This window comes from Salmo salar, chromosome 12, assembly GCF_965601325.2.
Source record: "Salmo salar chromosome 12, fSalSal1, whole genome shotgun sequence".
Taxonomy (NCBI): domain Eukaryota; kingdom Metazoa; phylum Chordata; class Actinopteri; order Salmoniformes; family Salmonidae; genus Salmo; species Salmo salar.
The window spans coordinates 81487371-81508326 of NC_138302.1; the positions used below are offsets into that span (position 1 = coordinate 81487371).

Genomic DNA, 20956 nt, shown 5'->3' on the forward strand with positions numbered 1-20956 from the left:
AGTACCAGATCAATGTGGAGCTATATACAGGGAGTACCAGTACCAGATCAATGATGGAGCTATATACAGGGAGTACCAGTACCAGATCAATGTGGAGCTATATACAGGGAGTACCAGTACCAGATCAATGTGGAGCTATATACAGTGAGTACCAGTACCAGATCAATGTGAAGCTATAAACAGGGAGTACCAGTACCAGATCAATGTGAAGCTATAAACAGGGAGTACCAGTACCAGATCAATGTGGAGCTATATACAGTGAGTACCAGTACCAGATCAATGTGGAGCTATATACAGGGAGTACCAGTACCAGATCAATGATGGAGCTATATACAGGGAGTACCAGTACCAGATCAATGTGGAGCTATATACAGGGAGTACCAGTACCAGATCAGTGATGGAGCTATATACAGTGAGTACCAGTACCAGATCAATGATGGAGCTATATACAGGGAGTACCAGTACCAGATCAATGTGGAGCTATATACAGTGAGTACCAGTACCAGATCAATGTGGAGCTATATACAGGGAGTACCAGTACCAGATCAATGATGGAGCTATATACAGGGAGTACCAGTACCAGATGAATGTGGAGCTATATACAGGGAGTACCAGTACCAGATCAATGTGGAGCTATATACAGTGAGTACCAGTACCAGATCAATGTGAAGCTATAAACAGGGAGTACCAGTACCAGATCAATGTGAAGCTATAAACAGGGAGTACCAGTACCAGATCAATGTGGAGCTATATACAGTGAGTACCAGTACCAGATCAATGTGGAGCTATATGCAGGGAGTACCAGTACCAGATCAATGATGGAGCTATATACAGGAGTACCAGTACCAGATCAATGTGGAGCTATATACAGGGAGTACCAGTACCATATCAATGTTGAGCTATATACAGGGAGTACCAGTACCAGATCAATGTGGAGCTATATACAGGGAGTACCAGTACCATATCAATGTGGAGCTATATACAGGGAGTACCAGTACCAGATCAATGTGGAGCTATATACAGGGAGTACCAGTACCAGATCAATGTGGAGCTATATACAGGGAGTACCAGATCAATGTACAGAGGTACGAGGTATTTCAGATAGATATGTGCATGAAGGCAGGGTAAAGTGACTAGGCATCAAGATAGACAATAATTAGAGTAAAATAAAGAACAGAGTAGCAGCAGAAATGATTTGTGTAAGTGTGTATATATGTTTATTCAGGAGCTCAGGAGGTATTGACATGATTCTCTGTGTCAAGGCTGTGATAAGGAGCGGACCAAGATGCAGCATTTTCGTTCCACATATTTATTATAACCATGAAACGTGATGCAATACATAAATACTTTAACTAACAAAAACCAACAAACCGTGACACAGAGAGGAATACACACTACTCAAAAGATAATCACCCACAAACAACATGAAGAAACACCCCTACTAAATATGACCTCCAATTAGAGGCAACGAGTACCAGCTGCCTCCAATTGTAGGTCAACCCAATAAACCCCAACATAGAAATAGACTAACTAGAATTACAACAGAAATAGACAACATAGAACACAAAAACACATCAACACCCCCGGTCACGCCCTGACCACTCTACCATAGAAAATAACAACTTATTATGGTCAGGACGTGACACTCTGACCATAATTCAATAATTTCCCTGTCAACTGTTATTCAATAACTTACCTGTCAACTATTATTCAATAACTTAAATGTAAACTATTATTCAATAACTTAACTGTCAACCAATCTGCCAAACCTCAACATGATTCTATTCCCCATCACCAGGGAGGAGAGCCAGCAGGTGGTGGATGTTATCCTGTCTCATCAGGAGGAGTTTGCTGTGTTCGCTACCTATATCTCTGAGTATGACCGCAGCATGTCCCTACTGGCAGAGAGCTGTAAACTCAACCCTGCCTTCCATGACATCGTCAAGCAGTTTGAGGTAAGAGGCTGGACTTAGTTTGAGCTTACAGACTACTTATTAAAGGGGAAGTCCTCTAACTAAAATCTCAATGTGAGTTTATAGTCTGAAAACGAATCTCTGCATATGCAGACTCGGAAAGATCAGACCTGAGTCTTTAGCTACTGTACCTGCCAGTCACATGCATGTTTCTCTGTGAGCAGAGGGATTTACTATAACAATGTCTTTATTCAGGCAGGAGTTCCCTGTTCCATTTATATAGCAGCTTTAGTTTGTTATCCAGACTCCACTGGGAGTCAATGGCCTTTCCAAACTCTATTCTGCTCTGCTCTCCTCTATGGGCCTGACCTTTTCAATGCGCTACTCTCATGTTTGATACCTTTCAAAGTCCGAACACATACCTTTTTGTACTGTGAATCCCTTTATCTTGGCTGTCAACAGAACGTAGGAAGTAGTATCTGAGAGGATGTCGTCAAACTATATGCACAACTCCATAGTAAGCAAATGACTTCTCCGTTGAGTAGGGAGATATGTAATCAAGGCCCCTAATGATGATGATAGGAACCATTAACCATGGCAGAGGATATTAAACATGCTCTCAGATAAGACCATTGGGATGCAACAATGGATTTCTCATTTCCATTCCAGGCATGGTCTGACCTATAGACTTGATTCAGTGCTCATATAGTGGAAATCTCTCACATGCTCCAGGTTACCTAGCTTACCCTGTTATGTCCTATTGATCGGTAACAGTAGAGTTAGCAGTTCGACTTGTAGAATGCTTGTTAAATCTATGTGCAAGAATAATGCACTATTTCTATGTTAAATTGACATTTGTGTTATGAAGTAATTCAATTAATTTACCACATTAAATGTAATCACCTCAAGTTTCATTAGAATTATGTTAATTTTGGAAATTAGTCTTGGCTCTACATGCTACCAAGATTCTACCCAAGACCGCCCACAGATATGCATAACATACTGTTTCTTGCATATTTATCAGTTAGCGGTTCCTCACCATATTTTGATGCATAGTGATTGGTGGACATAATGATTCTACGCATCTCAATGGTGATTAGGATCACAACCCGACAAGGAAGCAACTGTCTCAGAGCTCATGAATATTCAGGAGCAGCTGCCCTCACCAGAGATACTGTGGTTCCACAGGACTATGATAGGACAGTCAATGTAGGTGAGAGAGAATGCCCGAGAGAGAAAGAGAGAGGCAGAGGCCAGTTGGCTACAGCAACAAAAAAATACCCTGCAGCAGGATACAGGAAATGTGGAAATATTACATGGATTATAATTCATGGACATTTTTCTAGGGGTTTATATTTTTTGTAAGGAAAAATCAAGTCAAATTTCAAAGTGGAAATTACAAACTTCAGAAGCCTTTTTAAACCTCAAATACACTACACGTTTTAACATTTCTGCATTGCAGGAAATCCTGCAACATGGTGATCAAATTAAGATCGTACATCTGTAGATAAAATAGAAATTTCAGTAAATGCATGACAGAAACAAGCAGAAAGCAAATCTAGGGTTTTTTTGCTCAAATATGAATACTGAGGAATATTATGAATATGAATGTTATTCCTAGTTAAAAGCTTTTACTAGAAATAACATCCCCGCTGCCTGGCTGTGTAGTGCTGTGGGGACTGCCAGCCAGGGGACTCCTTCTGTGTGACCTCCCTGTAATGTGACACACAGGGCTCTCTGGGACAGTAGAGACCAATGTCACAGCCAGAGTCACAGACACACAGTTGAGAGAGACAGTAGGCCTGGTTTATCCTACTATTTATCCTGCTATGGCAGTTTAGCCAGTGCTCAATGCAGGAAGTGGTTGTTATTATGTCAGATGACCATGTAGATGATTTATGTATACTTTATATCTCTTCCTAATTGGTTTTTTTTGTTGTTAATTTTGATATCTTAAAGGAGTTTGTCCTTCATATTATTTCATCTGCTCTCTCTCTCTCCCTCTCTCTCTCTTTCTCTCTCTCTCTCTCTCTCTGTCTCTCTGTCTCTTTCTCGCTCTCTCTCTCTCTCTCTCGATCTCTCGGTCTCTCTCTCTCTCTCTCTCTCTCTGCTCTCTCTATCTCTGTCTGTGTACTAGTGAGGGAAGTGGAGGGTTAAGCTCTTTAAGCATTGGTCCAGCAGTCTTGGGTTGTGGGGTGTAATTTCATTGTGGATGTGGTGATGACAGTGATGAAGTAGCTACGGGCTGTGATCAGATCACCATAGGACCTTACAGGATTAGCCCCTCTTCAGCCAATTTGTTGTTTACTGTGCTGCTATATACAACGGCCAATGGTGTGTGTGTGTGTGTGTGTGTGTGTGTGTGTGTGTGTGTGTGTGTGTGTGTGTGTGTGTGTGTGTGTGTGTGTGTGTGTGTGTGTGTGTGTGTGTGTGTTTATATGATATTGAACGCTTGTGTGCTTTTGTTTGTGTCTAGGTGTTTGTGTTCCCTTGAAAAGAAAACACAGGTGTGTGCGTGTGTGTGTGTGTGCGTGCGTGCATGCATGCGTGCGTGCGTGTGTGTGTGATGCAGCAGGTGCGCAGAGAGAGATAAAGACAGTCTGATGGTGTGAAATTCCAGTATAGGCAGCTGGGCAATGAGGCAGACACAAGCTAATTAGAGATGCAGCCTCCTTTACAACTCCCCAATTAGATCAGCTGTGTGTGCAGCCACTGAATCAGCTGGCCGTGTGTGTGTGTGTGTGTGTGTGTGTGTGTGTGTGTGTGTGTGTGTGGGTGTGTGTGTGTGTGTGTGTGTGTGTGTGTGTGTGTGTGTGTGTGTGTGTGTGTGTGTGTGTGTGTGTGTGTGTGTGTGTGCGTGCACTGGCATGTGAACTGCAGACATCTTCTCTCTTTGGCTCACTAACCCAAACAACTACTCACTAATTATTGTCTTTGGCTCACCACAGAAGCCACTTCCGCCTTTCAATTGGATCACAATTTATATGAACAAGCGACACTTGAGGAGCTGGTGTTCTGTCAGTAAGGTTTTATGATGGGATGTTGTTGTTGAACAGGAAGAGGAACATTTTAAGGGTAATCCAAAGAGAAAGGAAACCACACTGAGCGAATGTATTGTAGTATTTTATTGGGATATTCTTCCCGGGGTCGAACAGGAAACAAAACAACAACAAAAAAGACATAATATACCTAATATAATATACATAACACTACATAAAATACATAACACAACATAATACTACATAATGCTATATAATACTACATAATATCCTGCCTCTGCCTCATGCTTCGGAAAGAGTAGATGGCTCCTGTCCTATGAGCCGTTCTGGCTCACACTAGCCAAGGCTCGTGCAAGGCCACCCACCTATATATTAAAATGCATAATACAGTACAACATATATCAAAATGTCTGTTTCTTCACAGTCCTCGTTGTGCCGTGAGGTGTTCTTTTATCTGTTTTTTTATCTGTTTTTATTGCTAGCTTAAGTTACCTGGGGTGGCTGAGATTTCCATGTAGTCATGGCTCTATTTAATACTGCACGTTTCCCAGCCTCTGTTCTGGAGCTGGGGACTATGAAGAGACTGCTGGTTGCATGTCTTGTGTTCTACCAATGAGTGTCCAAACTGTGTGCCAACTGCTTGAACAGATGGTTCGGTACCTTCAACACCTCACACAAAGACCAATAGTGATGCAGTCAAAGACCATAAATACTCCTGTAAACCAAACCTAGTCTAATCTGGGACACCCTAGACTCAACAGGCAGCCAGTTTAGTTCCTGAAAGCAGCTCCTGCCTATGTGAGTATGTGGACTCACCTTCAATTACTACCCTGATCAGCTTATTCTGGGCTATGAGTTTCCTCTGCCCATAAAAACAATATCCTCTCTGGGGCGGTAGGTAGCCTAGTGGTTAGAGCGCTGTACTTGTAACTGAAAGGTTGCAAGATTGAATCCCTGAGCTGACAAGGTAAAAATGTGTCTTTCTGCCCCTGAACAAGGCAGTTAACCCACTGTTCCTAGGCCATCATTGAAAATAAGAATTTGTTCTTTACTGACTTGCCTAGTTAAATAAAGGTAAAATAAAATAAATATCTGGAGCTTCCCCTTCATAAGTTTAGATAAGCCCCCAAACCAGGAAGTACTATCATAGTCAGCTAGGCTTAAATTGAAGATGTGGAAAACAGGAGTCGCTATGACATTTGAACCAAGGTCACTTAGGTAGAGTAGCGTGTGCATTGTATTATCTATGTGCTTGTGTGAGGTTGTGTGTTTATGTCTGTGCGCAATGCGTGTGTGTATGTTCCACAGTTAAGAATGCGAGCATATATTAACCTGACAATGTGTTTGTGTTCAGAAGCAGGGCCCAGATGGACCTCAGGTCCCACTGCGGCATCAGCTGCTGCAGGTCATTGCGAGAGTCCTCCAGTACCGCATGCTGCTCACAGGTACCCTACACTCACCTCATGATGTACTATTGCAATATTGTAATACTAACTTTCATGTGCATACCCTATCATGGCTCTCCACCTTGAATAGTGTTTCAGTATGTGGCATTCTATACCTTATTAACCAGTTTATGTTTTTGACTAATTTGTCTGTGCCATCATTTTTTCTAGATTACTTAAACAACCTTTCCCCTGATTCTAAAGAATATGAGGATACACAAGGTATAGTCTTACTCTGTAGTTTCTCCAATATACGTTAACAATTCAGTTGTTTCTTCAGCAGTCAAACACAGACACACACACACACACACAGACACACACACACACACAGACACCCACACACACACACACACACACACACACACACACACGCACACACACACACACACACACACACACACACACACACACACACACACACACACACACACACACAGGCTGTTAGATACAATGTCAGAGGATAGTTGTTCAGGGACAGACAGAGCCGTGTATATCGTAATTTCCGGACTATTAAGCGCACCTGAATATAAGCCGCACCCACTGAATTTAAAAATATATATTATTTTGAACATAAATAAGCCGCACATGTCTATAAGCCGCAGGTGCCTACCGGTACATTGAAACAAATTAACTTTACACAGGCTTTAACGAAACACGGCTTGTAACAAAAAAGTAAATAGGCTTTAACGAAACACGGCTTGTAACAAAAATAAATAGGCTTTAACGAAACACGGCTTGTAACAAAAATAAATAGGCTTTAACGAAACGGCTTGTAACAAAAAATCAAAAATTAGCAGTAAGCTTTAGTTGTCTTTTTGCACTGAGTCAATTCCTCACGCTGCTGTTTCCAACGTCTTATCATCGACTCATTAAGACCAAGCTCCCGTGCAGCAGCTCTATTTCCTTTTCCAACAGCCAGATCAATCGCCTTCAACTTGAAAGCTGCATCATATGCATTTCTCCGTGTCTTTGCCATGATGAGGGTGACAAAATGACTACCGTAATCAGAATGATGGGAAGTTTGAGAGCACTCGATTTAATCTAAACAGTAAACAAAAAAGTTGTTTGACCTTAACCTGTTTGGCAATTTCCTTGGTCTAATGAAAGCTTCATGCCGCCCAAAAACTGAGCACGTCACAGAATGTGTTTTTTTGGAGAAAAAATTATTGAAAGCGGGAAAAATCCATATATTAGCCGCGTCATTGTTTAAGCCACGATGTTCAAAGTGTGGGAAAAAAGTTGCGGCTTATAGTCCGGAATTTACGGTACTCCCAGCATATTGATGTGCATTAACCCATTCTGTTTCTCTCTCCATTCTCTGTTTCAGCTGCCTTAGTAATTGTGTCAGAGGTGGCAGACCAGGCTAATGACAATCTCAAGCAAGGGGTAAATCAGTGTGTATTGGTGTTTCTGTATTGATTTCAGACTACTGTGTACATTTGTTCATGCAAGTGTTTGCTAGAGGTATGACAGCTCAGATTTCAGGTTTTCCCTGTGTAAATCCTTCTTCATTCTGGATGACAACACTATTGTGAGTGAAACCACGTCAATGATCTTGGAGACGCCTGTCTCTTTGCTTTCACTGGGCTCTGTTGCCTATTGATTAATGAGCGGGTGAGGAAAGATGATGTCATCAAAGATCCCCGGTGCATCGTAACAAAGGGTGCAGTGTGAGAGAAGACATGACGTACATTGTGAAGCACACACACACCCTCACACAGATCATCCTAAAACAGATCATCTCTCCCGTCTCTCACATAATCCTTACCATCTCTCCCGTCTCTCACATAATCCTTACCATCTCTCCCGTCTCTCATATAATTCTTACCATCTCTCCCATCTCTCACATAATCCTTACCATCACTCCCGTCTCTCACATAATCCTTACCATCTCTCCCGTCTCTCACATAATCCTTACCATCTCTCCCGTCTCTCACATAATCCTTACCATCTCTCCTGTCTCTCACATAATCCTTACCATCTCTCTCGTCTCTCACATAATCCTTACCATCTCTCCCGTCTCTCACATAATCCTTACCATCTCTCCCGTCTCTCACCTAATCCTTACCATCTCTCCCGTCTCTCACATAATCCTTACCATCTCTCCCGTCTCTCACATAATCCTTACCATCTCTCCCGTCTCTCACATAATTCTTACCATCTCTCCCGTCTCTCACATAATCCTTACCATCTCTCCCGTCTCTCACAAAATCCTTACCATCTCTCCCGTCTCTCACATAATCCTTACCATCTCTCCCGTCTCTCACATAATCCTTACCATCCCTCCCGTCTCTCACATTATCCTTACCATCTCTCCCGTCTCTCACATAATCCTTACCATCTCTCCCGTCTCTCACATAATCCTTACCATCTCTCCCGTCTCTCACATAATCCTTACCATCTCTCCTGTCTCTCACATAATCCTTACCATTTCTCCCATCTCTCATATCTCTCTTTTTCTTTCCCCTTTCTCTTTAGCTCTCCTCCTCTTACTCAAACACACACTGACTCCCTCCACGAATCCTCTTCACTATCTCCTTCCCCTCCCCGTCACACACACACTATCTGCTCCACTCCCTTCAGGATCCCTCTATCAGCTACACTCCCTTCAGGATCCCTCTATCTGCTCCACTCCCTTTAGGATCCCTCTATCTGCTCCACTCCCTTCAGGATCCCTCTATCTGCTCCACTCCCTTTAGGATCCCTCTATCAGCTCCACTCCCTTCAGGATCCCTCTATCTGTTCCACTTCCTTCAGGATCCCTCTATCTGCTCCACTCCCTTTAGGATCCCTCTATCTGCTCCACTCCCTTCAGGATCCCTCTATCTGCTCCACTCCCTTCAGGATCCCTCTATCTGCTCCACTCCCTTTAGGATCCCTCTATCTGCTCCACTCCCTTCAGGATCCCTCTATCTGCTCCACTCCCTTTAGGATCCCTCTATCAGCTCCACTCCCTTCAGGATCCCTCTATCAGCTCCACTCCCTTCAGGATCCCTCTATCAGCTCCACTCCCTTCAGGATCCCTCTATCTGTTCCACTTCCTTCAGGATCCCTCTATCTGCTCCACTTCCTTCAGGATCGCTCTATCTGCTCCACTTCCTTCAGGATCCCTCTATCTGCTCCACTCCCTTCAGGATCCCTCTATCAGCTCCACTCCCTTCAGGATCCCTCTATCTGTTCCACTTCCTTCAGGATCCCTCTATCTGCTCCACTTCCTTCAGGATCACTCTATCGGCTCCAATCCCTTCAGGATCCCTCTATCTGCTCCACTCCCTTCAGGATCCCTCTATCTGCTCCACTCCCTTTAGGATCCCTCTATCTGCTCCACTCCCTTTAGGATCCCTCTATCTGCTCCACTCCCTTCAGGATCCCTCTATCTGCTCCACTCCCTTCAGGATCCCTCTATCTGCTCCACTCCCTTCAGGATCCCTCTATCTGCTCCACTCCCTTCAGGATCCCTCTATCTGCTCCACTCCCTTCAGGATCCCTCTATCTGCTCCACTCCCTTCAGGATCCCTCTATCTGCTCCACTCCCTTTAGGATCCCTCTATCTGCTCCACTCCCTTCAGGATCCCTCTATCTGCTCCACTCCCTTTAGGATCCCTCTATCTGCTCCACTCCCTTTAGGATCCCTCTATCTGCTCCACTCCCTTCAGGATCCCTCTATCTGCTCCACTCCCTTCAGGATCCCTCTATCTGCTCCACTCCCTTCAGGATCCCTCTATCTGCTCCACTCCCTTCAGGATCCCTCTATCTGCTCCACTTCCTTCAGAATCCCTCTATCTGCTCCACTCCCTTCAGGATCCCTCTATCTGCTCCACTTCCTTCAGAATCCCTCTATCTGCTCTACTTCCTTCAGAATCCCTCTATCTGCTCCACTCCCTTCAGCTTCCAGCAGCACATCCCTTTTCCGCCACCCTCCTTCTCATTCACAAACAGACAAGGAGAGTTTCTTTCTTTCTCCATCTCTCACAGGAAAATCCCTCGTTCTCTCACTCTCCTATCTTTGTCTCTCTCTCTCCCTTTCTCTCTGACACACAGGAGAACTTGCTGCGGCTGGTCCACATTGAGTACAGCGTCAGAGGCAAGAGAGATCTACTCAAGCCAGGAAGGGTGAGATCAGTCTGTTTCTCTCTCCTCTCCATCTCTGGACAGTGTTACTCTGTTCCACAAACATAACATAAACAGTGAATAATACCAATCTCAGACCGTGGCCTACTAGGATTCCCACACAGGAACTAAAAGCCCAGTGATACTACAGTATAGGCAGCCCCTCTCGCTAACATCGTCTCTGTTTCTCTGTGTGTTTGCAGGTGTTTGTGAAGGAAGGCACTCTAAGGAAAGTGTCGAGGAAAAGCAGACAGCCCAGACACCTGTTTCTGGTAACTACTACCTACTAACTTAAAATGCATTTAATAAATAAAGATCTTTAGGGTTACGGTATATTTTGGAGTGTTATATTTTTTCACAAACAATGTGGGATGGCAGTATCAAATGTATGTGAACCGGAGAATATCTTGTATCATTAGAACTATAACTTTCACTATCTAATATTTCAGTTTCACACCAGGTGGTTATTCTGATCATAGAAGGGTGGTGTCTCATCCAGGCTGGTAGAGGCAATCAGATATAGATGGAGACAGGGCGAGGCAGAGAGAGGCAAAGCAGGGAGGCCTAGAGAGGCAGAATGTAATGGGAGGCAGGAGGACAAGGCTACAGGGCCCCACCACACCCAGCCAGGGACCTCCCTCTCTCAGGGCTTGTTTTCGAGGGCCCTGCTTCCTCACAGGATGTTTGGTGTGGGTTACTGGATGCTGGCTTCCTGTGCAGAGAGGGGACTGACAGGGCTGTGAAGGCCAGACACGTTGTTGGATGGGGGAGACATAAAAACACAGTCTTAAGGAAGTAGATGGGACGGAAGAAAAGTGTATGAATTATTAATGTGACATTAATATATTGTGAAATTCAGTTGTTTCTTCAGCAGTCAAACACACACACACACACACACACACACACACACACACACACACACACACACACACACACACACACACACACACACACACACACACACACAGTACTATAGACAATAATGCTTTTAACACAAATCATCTGAACAATTCAAGAGAGAGAGAATAGGAATCAGCGAGATCGGAGATGAGAGGTAGAAAGGCCCATTGAGGAGCTATTTTCTTTCTCTGCTTCTTCACTTTCCTAGTGTCTTCATGTCTCTCTCTCCATGTGTCTTTCTAAACTGGGTTGTTTATGAGTGATGGTTAAGAGACTGATGTGTGTGAGTAACTGGGTAGCTCCTCTGGAGTAGATGGCTGGAGAGGGGCAGCAGGTGTAATATATGGGCCCTAAGGAAAGTCCAAACAGAGAGGATGAAAGCCATCACTCACTTAGTGAAACTGAGGAACAGCGCTCAACAACCATCAAGGCACTGTCATGGTAACCAGAGGGAAGTCTTAGAGAGGAGAGAGCCATGAGTGAAGGAAATGATTAGGGTAGGATGGAGAAGAGAGAGGTACTGTCACACTGTCTTCCTCTCTTCTACTTGAAGCAGAAGAGAGGAAGAGAAACGTGTTGGGAAATTGAATGTGTAGTAGTTGGGCATCTAATGCATGGTCAAAATGGTGTTTGTAGGTTGTACTTGGTACACATCTCTTGCCTGGGGTCATTTTGAGCAATCTGTATGTGGTGAGTTTGCTTCTGAGAGTGAGTGTATGAGCCTGAGGCAGGGTGGCATAGGCCTGCAGTGTGAGCACCACTAGAGGTCACATTCAGGACTGTAGGGTCACGTGCTGTTTTGTCCCTGCTGAGCTTGTGTTGTTGTTATGGTGGCTGGTTCCAGAGCCTCCACCCAGACCAGGCATGCTCTCAGAGCAGCTGGGAGCTGGAAAGGAACAGGCAGAGAATTCCTGGATGCTGCCTTATAGGCCACACAGGTTTAGAGCAAACATGATGTGTGACCAATGATGTCACCACTTTTGTCCCACTCTAAATGAGGCCCTTTAACACAATAGGCTAAAGTTCTGAGGATTACAGTACATTGGGTGTGATGAGCAAATAAACGTTGGTGCCTTTTTATCATGTAGCCTTTGTTGTGTGTTACATGGGAATGTCTGGTTTGAGTGGTAAACGTGAATAATATGGAAATCCAAAGCTGTTTTTGTGTGACTCAGGAGATTCCCCATGAACCGCAAAAGCTTATAGTGCCCCCCTGTGGCATCAGAGTTACACTAGCCAGATATTTGAATGAGATATACATTTAAGGCTGGCAGGTAGGCTTTCCATGCACACAATAAGCTATGATCGTAACCATCCCTCTAACCCTCTGCTTCTGTCTCCACCAGATGAATGATGTGATGCTGTACACCTACCCTCAGCAGGATGGTAAATACAGGCTGAAGAACACTCTCTATCTGTCTGGGATGAAGGTGAGTCCCTCCCCCTCCTACAGAGATGACCTTCCCTGACCCTTTACCCCTGACCTATGGCTGTGTCAACAAGTCTGGTCTGGTCTCTGTCTGTCTGTCTGTCTGTCTGTCTGTCTGTCTGTCTGTCTGTCTGTCTGTCTGTCTGTCTGTCTGTCTGTCTGTCTGTCTGTCTGTCTGTCTGTCTGTCTGTCTGTCTGTCTGTCTGTCTGTCTGTCTGTCTGTCTGTCTGTGTGTGTGTGCTGAATGTGCTATGCTGTGCTGTGTGTCCTGTTCTCCCAGGTCAGTATACCTGTCATAAACAACGTGCTCAATGCCCTGAGGATCGAGGTGTCTGACGTCACCATCACCTTGTCAGCCAGGTGAGTCAAAGCAGAGGACACCTGTCTGGGGCTTTGTACAAGGCTTGTCCATTGGTTAGATACAGTATTTATGTATATATGTATAATTATATGTACAGCCTCAACACATATCTGTTTCTGTGTCCATAGCTCCTGTGGAGAGAGGGAGGACTGGTTCCACACGCTTAGTCGGGCCATAGCAGACCATGCTGCAGGCCTGTGTACTTTTGGTGGCCCCTGCAGTGAGGTAATGAGTTCACCCCTGAATGACTCAGTACAGGACATACCGTTGAAGCTCACTTGTATAAAATGTAACGTGTGAAATGTATAAAATGCAATTAAGGTTGTTAATGTTATTGTAACATTGTTGTTATGTTATTGCACCATTGTCGTAACGCTGTCATAACATTGTGGTAACGTTGTTGTACCGTTGCGGTGACGTTGTTGTAACATTGTTGTGACAATGTGGTAACGTTGTGGTAATGTTGTTTCCTCATGCAGGGACGTGAGAAGCTGTGGATGGCCCTGGGGGAGGCAGCTCCAGTGCTGGTGCCCGTGTCTCATGTGATGATGTGTATGAACTGCACCTCTGACTTCACCTTAACCCTGAGGCGCCACCACTGCAACGCCTGTGGGAAAGTGAGACACACACCTTACTGTAGGCGTCCCTCACTCCTACTGCTGCTTTAGGACCCCTCACTCACACTGCTGTTACAGGACAACATCCTGACCCCAGCCCAACCCACTGTTTTACATTATCCTGCCAGAAGGACGCTCTTTACCTATGCTTTAACACTCCCCAAATCACCCCTCTCTCTCCACTCTCACACCTGTTCTCTCTCTTTCTCTCCAAACCCAGGTTGTGTGTCGTGCCTGCTCCAGGAACAGGTATCCTCTGAAGTACCTCAAAGACAGAATGGCCAAAGTGTGTGACCACTGCTACGGTGAGCTCAGGAAGATAGGTGTCAGTATCTCAGGGGCTTGTGGTAACTCCAGCCCCTGCACCCACCGGGCCAGTCGGCCCCTCTCAGCCGTGTTCCAGAGCCTACAGCCCCCAAGCCTGTGGAGAAGCAGGAAGAGCACCTCCCCTCTCGACCAGGTCTGCAAAATTCATCAAATTTGACCTTTGACCTATCAGTGTAGTCATGACGTTCTGCACTGATGCAGGGAGCTATGGTAGACCCAGCTAACTTCCTGGCGTTGAGCTGTGAGTCTTTGTTACAGGTGGCATTGAGGGCTGAGGGCTCGGCCATGAGTGGCAGCCTGCAACGGCGTAAGAAGAGCAAGAGGAAGTGGAAGAGGCTGTGGTTCATCCTCAAAGACAAGGTGCTCTACACCTTCACAGCACGCGAGGTGAGGGGGCACAGAGTCTCCCACACCAGCCCCAAACAGAGACACATACACACACACACCGTTAATATACTCACAGTACGCCCATGTTAAAAGCTTCTACATAGTCTCTGTGCTCTCTTTCTCTTTATTTTTGTACTGTTTGTGTGTTTTGTATCAAGCTTTGTAGCTACCATTTTGAATAAGCAGTATCATTAACAACTGAACTCATGAATACAATTGTATCAGTTAGTTTCCATGCTTCTCAGAATGTTTTACAAATGTCATTGGTATATACAGCTGAGTATGTGACTTGTCCCTTATGAATGTCTCTCCCTCTCTCTCTCTCTGGTTGTTATTATGTCAGATGACCATGTAAATGATTTATGTATACTTTATATCTCTTCCTAATTGTTTTTTAAATTTTTTAAATTTTGATATCTTAGAGTTTGTCCTTCATATTCTCTCTCTCTCAACACAGGACAGGGTGGCATGTGAGAGTCTGCCTCTGCAGGGTTTCACAGTGAAGCTGACAGAGAGGCCAGAGGGTGAGGAGAGCTTCAACGTGTTTCAGCTCTACCACAAGAAGACTCTATACTACACCTTTAGAGCAGATGACCAGCACACTGCACGCAGGTCAGGATAAACACACACACACACACACACACACACACACACACACACACACAGGTCCATGGTGTTCATGTAATTCACTTGTGTTTCACAGGTGGGTCAATGCCATGGAGGAGGCCACAGTGTTATAACATCTGCCTGTCTGCACAGACTGACCCTGCTGTGCATCACCTGCCTACGCTCTCTGTCCTGGTTTATAGCTGTCCCTCACAATGCCTCACACTTATTTTCTCTTGAAGTACATTGAATATCATTCTTATAATCCATCCCTTTAATGCACTGGATCAATTCTCACTCTGGAAGAATACACGTTTCTGTGCAAGAGCATCTTTGACACAGCTGCCATCTACAGACAGAAAGAAGATCATGCAGACTCTGTGTGGGGCAAACATCCAAGCGTGAGGTTACTGCTTGGGAGTCTCTAAGGTGAAAACCTCTCAGATGAGTATACTGCATGCCACAACATGCCACAAATTCTGCTCCTGTGACTGAAAGCTCATAGACAATGTGTTTTTACAACTTTTTCCATTGACAGCCTCCAGTGCCATGTACTTTCACACAGACTTATCTTTACTTTCTGACACTCTTTTTCTACCATGGATGTGTATGTACATAGAACAACTTTGTAGGGGTTTTGTTTTTGATATCGTAGGCTTTTTGATGCTGTTAAAACAATACCAAGTTAATATGAACAGCTTATGTATTGTATGAGAACATGTAAGAGTCATGTCATATTTGGAATATATAGTGTAATATTCAATTCACATATTTTGAAGTGAGATATAATAATTATTTGTACAGAAATGTTATTACATGATGTTTCAATCGAGAGCCATTTTAATCATATCTTGTCCAATGTATTTTCTGTACTCCATGTAAATGCGCTTATTTTACACTGTAGGTTTACACCTGTAATAACAATGACAGAATGTGAAATGTTACAGACAGTATTAGTATTATTCAACAAAATATCATTTTGAAGTATATTTCATAGCTGAATGTATAGTTTTTAAACATTTTTAAAAGGGTGACTACATTGTTAGGGGCCAACAGTTTCCACTTGAATGCAGTGCAATGTGTTATGGCTGAAAGAATGTGCCTGACGTGACATTATTATCCTTATTATCATTCATTCAAATTATAATTAATCGGTTTTGGGGAGTAGTGAACTGCATGTAGTTTAACTAGTAATTTAACTATATTTTGCAGTAGCTTGGTGGTAGTTGAACTAAATTCAAATGTAGATAGTGTTTTCAGTAGTTCATAACTTGTAGTAATTTTGTAATATGTCATTTTTATGAGGATCCCCATTAGCTAACGCCGTAACGCTAGCTAATCTTCCTTGGGTCCAACACCAATTAACAAGACATTACAAACAACCACAATCAGGACTTCAAACATTCCACAAGTAGACAATACGGATAATTAAAATACCTGACAGGAAACACATTTAACATTCAGTTGATGTTTTCTATTTCCTGTCCAGTCATATGGTCTATCACATTAGATGTTATTTTAGGTGGATTTACTTTTTGCCTGAGAAATATGGATTGGTAAAAAGTTCCATTCAGCTATAGCTCTGTATAAAACTGTAGATTTAAGGCGATTTGTCCTTGGCTTGAGTTGTTTTAGCTGCCCTGAATTTGCCTGTCTGGTTTGGTGGTTATGCGTGTTGCTAGTATGTACTAATTGGACTGAAAAATACTGTGGTTTTTTGAAAAATATAACATTCCTAAATAAAATCAGAAGACTAGATAGTAATTTGTTTTTAACGTGAAGCCATGAAAGATTCTGATGCCTTTTAATAATATTAATTCGGTTAGAGCAATGAAGAGATAATCTGGCAGCCCTGTTTTGAGCCATTTGGAGCTTTTTTATATCTTTCTTTGCTGCAGATTACCATATAACCGGACAGTACTCTAAGTGTGATAGGACCAGGGATTGAATCACCTGATTCAGAGTGCTAGATGTTACATACTCTAAACATTTTCTTGTAACAGCAATTCCCTTACCCATCTTAATAACAATATTATCTATGTGTTCTGACCATGATAAAGCTGCATCCAACATGATGCCTAGTAGATTTGTTTTGTTCACTTGCTCTACATGTGTTCTATTCATCAACACATTCAATTGGGGGTCATCAGCAAGTATATATCTTCAACCAAATACAATACATTTAGTTTTAGAAATGTTCAACACCAATTTGTTCATATCAACCCACTCAGACACCATTCTTAGTTCACTGCTCAGTACATCTGTTAGCTCATTACATTCTGATGCTGCACTATACATTGTAAAGTCATCAGCATACATGATCACTCTTGATTTGTTCATTACTGAAGGTAGATCATTAGTAAAGATAGAGTAGAGCAGTGGGCCTAGGCAACTTCCTTGAGGAACACCACAATGTATATCTTTACTATTTGAAAAGCTACCATTAAAGAACACTTTTTGCCTTCTCCAGGATAGATAGCTTTCCATCCAGGATAGAGCTGCATCCTTAAAACCATAACATTTGAGTTTTCCTAGTAACAGTTCATGATCAATTACATCCAAAGTAGCACTGAAATCCAGCAACACTGCACCAACTAACTTCCTATCATCCATACTGTTTAACCAATCATCTGTCATTTGTGCTAAAGCCGTACTCATAGAATGCCCTTTGTATGCATGCTGGAAACCTGTTATCAGACCATTACATGAGAAATAATCTTTGATTTGTACAGATACAATTTTTTTCCAATAATTGACTTAACACAGGCAGCAAGTGTCACGGTTATCGTCGGTAAAGGAGGACCAATATGCAGCAGGATTGAGATTGTTCATCTTGAACATTTAATAAACTCAAAATGAACATACAAAAATAACAAAACGAACTCACGATTTACAGACAGTCTTCTCAGGCTCACATACGCTAGACAAGAAACAATCTCCCACAAATGACAAACACAAATACACCCTAATATATGGGACTCTCAATCAAAGGCAAATAGACCACACCTGCCTTCAATTGAGAGTCCCCACCCCAATTAACTAAACATAGAACCAGACTACCTAGACTAAACATAGAATTACATGAATCTCAAACAGTGCCCAAAAACCCCGGAATACTTAAATCAAATGCCCTTCCTACAAAAACACCACCCCGAACCACATAAACCAAATACCCTCTGCCACGTCCTGACCAAACTACAATGACAATTAACCCTTATACTGGCCAGGACGTGACAGCAAGCTTATAGGACGACTGTTAGGATCAGTGAATGCAGATTTTTTTATCCTTAGGTAGTGGAATAACTTTTGACTCTTTCCAGACTTCTGGGCACACCCCATACGTCAAGAACTTATTAAAAATATGAGCGATTGGGGTAGATATTTGGTTAGCTGTAACTCTGTACCAGGTGATTTGTCATCCGAAAGAGACAACAGCATCCTTTCTGCCTCTTCCCTTTCTACTTGATGAAATTGGAACCTGCATTGCCTCTCCTTCATGATACAATCTTTTATAGATTGCATCAAGCTTTTATTTCATTGTAGTGGTGTAACTAACTACTGAAACTACACACTACATGTTTTGCACAAATAAATGAAAATATGGGTGAAGTAGGCAGTCATTTCCTTTCCTTTTCGGCATCAGACCTGCGTAATTCTCACTTGAAATATATTTTGGGGTGTTTAATAGGTTAAATTACACATTATGTTAACATATGACCCCAAAGTGATCTCTTCTTGCAATTTCTAGTCATTTACATTTTCAGATTTACATATAATTTTTCTTCACAAAGTAGTTTGGTAGTGAACTACTTTTTTAAAGTAATGTTACTTACGTAAAATATATATTTTTTAAGGGTAGCTTTAGTGTAACTTAACGTCTTTCAGTGTAAAGTAATTGGTGGCTTGGTAAACTATATTTTCAGAGTAGCTTCCTCAACACTACAATTAATTATGTCTTATGTGCCAATCTCATCCAGGTAGATATATAAAAGAAAAACGCTCTAAACTTATCAAAGAGAGTCCTATTCATTTATATAACACACATAACATCCTATCACCTTAAATCCATGTGATTCCACTGTGTCTTTTTGCAATCACTGAAAAATATGTGGAGGTGCCATGTTGATGCCTTTTGACATGCTGTTTTTTGCACTGTACTGTCCAATTCATTAACAATTAGGTTAATACCATAATCTAAACACTCTCAACTACATTGTATTATTATTGTATATAAATTACATATAGAAAATTACAGTCTTCATGAAAAAAAACTGATGCAAAGAAAATGGTAAAACAAAAAATACCTATATGAAACAATCGTCTGGAAGAGGGGACCAAGATGCAGCGTGGTGAGTGTTCATATTGAATTTTAATAATACAAAACATTTGAACATAAGACACAAACGAACGCCAACAGTTCTGTCGGTGCAAACCACACAACAGAAACAACTACCCACAAAACTACCCAAATGAAAACAGGCTGCCTAAGTATGATTCCTAATCAGAGACAACGATAGACAGCTGCCTCTGATTAGGAACCCTACTCGGCCCAAAACAAAGAAATACAAAAACATAGAAAAAGGAACATAGAACGCCCACCCAATGTAACACCCTGGCCTAACCAAAATAAAGAACAAAAAACACCTCTCTATGGCCAGGGCGTTACAGTACCACCCCCAAAGGTGCGGACTCCGGCCGCAAAACCTGACTCTGAAGGGGAGAGTCCGGGTGGGCCTTCCTACGGCGGCGGCTCAGGTGTGGGACGTGGCCTCCGCTCCACCCTCGGCTTCGCCCACTTAGGTGGCGCCCCTGGCTGCGCCGGAGGACTGGCGGACGTCCCTAGCTGCGCCCGGCTGGCGGGCGTCCCTGGCTGCGCCCGGCTGGCGGGCGACCCTGGCTGCGCCCGGCTGGCGGGCGACCCTGGCTGCGCCCAGCTGGCGACCCGGGCGGCTCCGACGGCTCCGGGCTGGCGGGCGGCTCCGACGGCTCCGGGCTGGCGGGCGGCTCCGGCGGCTCCGGGCTGGCGGGCGGCTCCGGGCTGGCGGGCAGCCCTGGCGGCTCCGGGCTGGCGGGCGGCTCCGGGCTGGCAGGCGGCCCTGGCGGCTCCGGGCTGGTGGCTCTGGCGGCTCTGGCCCAGGATTCACCAGGCTGGGGAGACATGAAGGAGGCCTGGCCCTGGGCGCAGGCACAGGACTCACCAGGCTGGCGGGCGGCTCTGGCGGCTCCGGACAGGTGGGCGGCTCTGGCGGCTCTGGACAGGCGGGCGGCTCTGGCGGCTCCGGACAGGCGGGCGGCTCTGGCGGCTCCGGACAGGCGGGCGGCTCTGGCGGCTCCGGACAGGCGGGCGGCTCTGGCGGCTCCGGACTGGCGGGCGGCTCTGGCGGCTCCCGGACTGGCGGGCGGCTCTGGCAGCTCCGGACTGGCAGGCGGCTCTGACGGCTCTGGACAGGGAATGCGCACTGTAGGCCTGATGCATGGGACTGGCTTTGGAGACGCCAGACTAGTAACACACACCTTCAGGCTAGTGCGGGGAGCAGGAACAGGACGTACTGGAGAGAGAGTGCGAGAGGCAGGCACCTGAAAAGCATGGGTAGTTGACTCAGGCCTCACCCCTGGTCCAGCCGAACTACCCGTGTGCCCCCCCCAAAAAATTTTTGGGGGGCTGCCTCTCGTTCTTCCCGGGTAGACTCCGATATCTTTCGATCACCTGGCCCCATGTCCAGTCTTTCCTCCCAATCCACTCCTGATGAGACCAGGTGTCCATCTCCTCCCGAGCACGCTGCTTGATCCAGTTGTGGTGGGTGGTTCTGTAACGATCGTCTGGAAGAGGGGACCAAAATGCAGCGTGGTGAGTGTTCATAT

The 20956-nt window shown here is 44.3% G+C and overlaps 1 protein-coding gene across 4 annotated transcripts in view; it reads left to right on the forward strand.

Moving 5' to 3' along the window:
• LOC106565828 (FYVE, RhoGEF and PH domain-containing protein 5) overlaps nt 1-17169 on the forward strand; it is a 60995-nt gene extending 43826 nt beyond the window's left edge. For 2 of the 4 annotated variants that reach the window (XM_014133395.3, XM_014133398.3), the window contains exons 7-20: nt 1799-1955; nt 6267-6357; nt 6529-6579; nt 7685-7743; nt 10399-10470; nt 10671-10739; nt 12714-12797; nt 13077-13156; nt 13286-13382; nt 13637-13774; nt 13995-14234; nt 14360-14488; nt 14946-15100; nt 15192-17169. In XM_014133395.3, the coding sequence (XP_013988870.3) occupies nt 1799-1955; nt 6267-6357; nt 6529-6579; nt 7685-7743; nt 10399-10470; nt 10671-10739; nt 12714-12797; nt 13077-13156; nt 13286-13382; nt 13637-13774; nt 13995-14234; nt 14360-14488; nt 14946-15100; nt 15192-15228 (1459 nt within the window). In that variant the 3' untranslated portion in view covers nt 15229-17169. The remainder of the gene's footprint in view (nt 1-1798; nt 1956-6266; nt 6358-6528; nt 6580-7684; nt 7744-10398; nt 10471-10670; nt 10740-12713; nt 12798-13076; nt 13157-13285; nt 13383-13636; nt 13775-13994; nt 14235-14359; nt 14489-14945; nt 15101-15191) is intronic. The other 2 variants (XM_014133397.3, XM_014133396.3) reach the window with 2 other exon arrangements.
• Nucleotides 17170-20956: the final 3787 nt, after the last annotated feature.